This window comes from Orycteropus afer, unplaced genomic scaffold (genome assembly GCF_000298275.1).
Source record: "Orycteropus afer afer isolate SDZICR_OR568_19922 unplaced genomic scaffold, OryAfe1.0 scaffold00045, whole genome shotgun sequence".
Classification (NCBI taxonomy): domain Eukaryota; kingdom Metazoa; phylum Chordata; class Mammalia; order Tubulidentata; family Orycteropodidae; genus Orycteropus; species Orycteropus afer.
The window spans coordinates 7770526-7772591 of record NW_006921632.1 but is presented as its reverse complement, the minus strand read 5'-3'; the positions used below and the strand labels follow the sequence as shown (position 1 = coordinate 7772591).

The window sequence follows — 2066 nt, the reverse complement described above, 5'->3', positions numbered from 1 at the left end:
GATACTGCCTCGGAAACCCAAGGAGGGGTCGCTATGAGTCAGGGCTGACTCGACGGCACATAACAACAACAACAACAACAACATGAGTCAGAGACAATGTGACAGCACATAACAACAAACACAGAAGAAGCAACTGGTTAAGGATATTACTAATCTTTTTTTTTTTTTTTAAGTATCACCCAGTCCTCTCAACACAGGATGAAAAGAGCTGAGATAATTCTCTGGACAGAGATTTACAAAGAGAATGCTTAAAGTTGTCCTACATGTAAACCAAGTAAGAGGGAGCATGAAATATATATAATATTTGTATTTTTTTTAATTAAAGTCTCTAAATGGGTGGGGGAATAGGGAAGCAATGATACTGTGACCTTTTGATAACTAATACATCCAAAACAGTGTAATTAGAACAAGTAAAAGAAATATAATGTCTTTAATAAAAATTTTTTTTTTTTTAATCTTTAAAGGAGAAGGAAACCTACCTTTGAATTGAAGGTAACATATTTTGGCGTACACATGTCAGCATTTGTTGAATTATTAATTAATGTTGAATTTAGCTCTGGAACAATGCAAGGAAGTTTAAATTTCTTATAGATAACCTGGCATTAAAAAAATATAGGAGAAACACAATAGACAGTTTATCAAATAAAGCCAAATATGAGTAAGTATGTGGCATTATAGTCTGGTAAAACCAAAGTAAGCATTTCAACCAGCACTTACCACTATTAGGAAAAAAACCATACAGCTCAAGGAAAATCCACTAGTGTAACCAAGATATCCTGAAAAAAAAAGAAAAAGGCAAAAATTATTTTATTGTCATTATTATTTCATCCATCATCTTATTCCTTTCACTGAATTATTCTAAGCATAGTTTGAGGTTCCAATAATATACGTGAATGTCAAATACAGTGAATACAAGATTTATTACTTCACAGTGCTACTTTATTTGACAAAAGTCGAGGTTTTGAATAAAAATACTATATTATGTGGACATATCGATTCCAATTTCCCTTGGCCCGCAAAAGAACACAGATATTCAGAATCCAGGGAAAAACAGCATCTCAATTTTGGTTCCAGGTTTGTGCTGCTGTCCTTTAATGAATTACTATGGGCAAATCGACTTATTCCTTGATCCATTCCATAGCCCTTTATTATGCACACTTTATGTGCATACTGAATGACAGCTACATTACTTCTCTCCCCAGTGGAGGCAGGCACAGAGGAGATAAAATGACTTTCTAGGGATAAATCGAGGACCTGGGGACCTTTATTTTGCTCCCCTTAGAATGCCTGGAGATCTCCAACCTCCACTGTAACCTCCAGAAAGTGGCCTCTGAGGGTTGCATTATTCTCATCCCTGAGGAAGAATAGCCCCTCTCTACTTAAACGGAAAGAAGCTCCTATAGACATAAAAAAGCCTAAACACAGATCCAGGAAGCAGAAATTAAGTAGATATAGAAAATATACTTATAAATATTGCATAACAACTAGAGTGGCTCATCAAAAACAAAACAACCCTTTTTTGTTTCCAATAATTTTGGTAAGAACTTTAATCCATACGTCTGCTTTGAATTAGTTCAGCATTAAAGGAAATGCATTTTAGGGGCTTTGGACTGGAGGGCAGTATGGCCTGATTATTCTATACATGAAGTTCCCTTAACATCAGGCATACTTGTCTCCAAATACAAGATACAATAAGAAATCTCAAAATCAAAGGGATGTGACTAGAGATTACCCACCATTTTTGACTTTTCACTTCTCTCTGTCCCTCAGTGACACAAATAATTAAGATCTGGTAGTGTAGTGCCTAACACACTTAACTGCTAACCAGAAGGCTGGTCGTTCAAATGCCCCAGCCACTCCTTGGAAGGAAGGTTGCGTAATCTATTTCCGTAGTGATACTACCTCGGAAACCCAAGGAGGGGTTGCTATGAGTTGGCTGACTAGACGGCACATAACAACAACGACATGCGCTATTAATTCAAGAGTGATTCATGACACTTTTGGGAATGAATACAAGCAACTTTCTGCCTTAGTATTGTTGTTGTTGTTGTTGTTATGTGCCGTCG

The 2066-nt window shown here is 36.4% G+C and overlaps 1 protein-coding gene across 1 annotated transcript in view; it reads right to left on the bottom strand.

Annotated features, from left to right (window-relative positions):
- SLC38A1 (solute carrier family 38 member 1) overlaps positions 1 to 2066 on the bottom strand; it is an 85410-nt gene that overhangs the window by 15999 nt on the left and 67345 nt on the right. The window contains exons 8-9 of the mRNA XM_007937986.1: positions 718 to 776; positions 480 to 596 (exon numbers count right to left, since the gene is read on the bottom strand). Of these exons, the coding sequence (XP_007936177.1) occupies positions 480 to 596; positions 718 to 776 (176 nt within the window). The remainder of the gene's footprint in view (positions 1 to 479; positions 597 to 717; positions 777 to 2066) is intronic.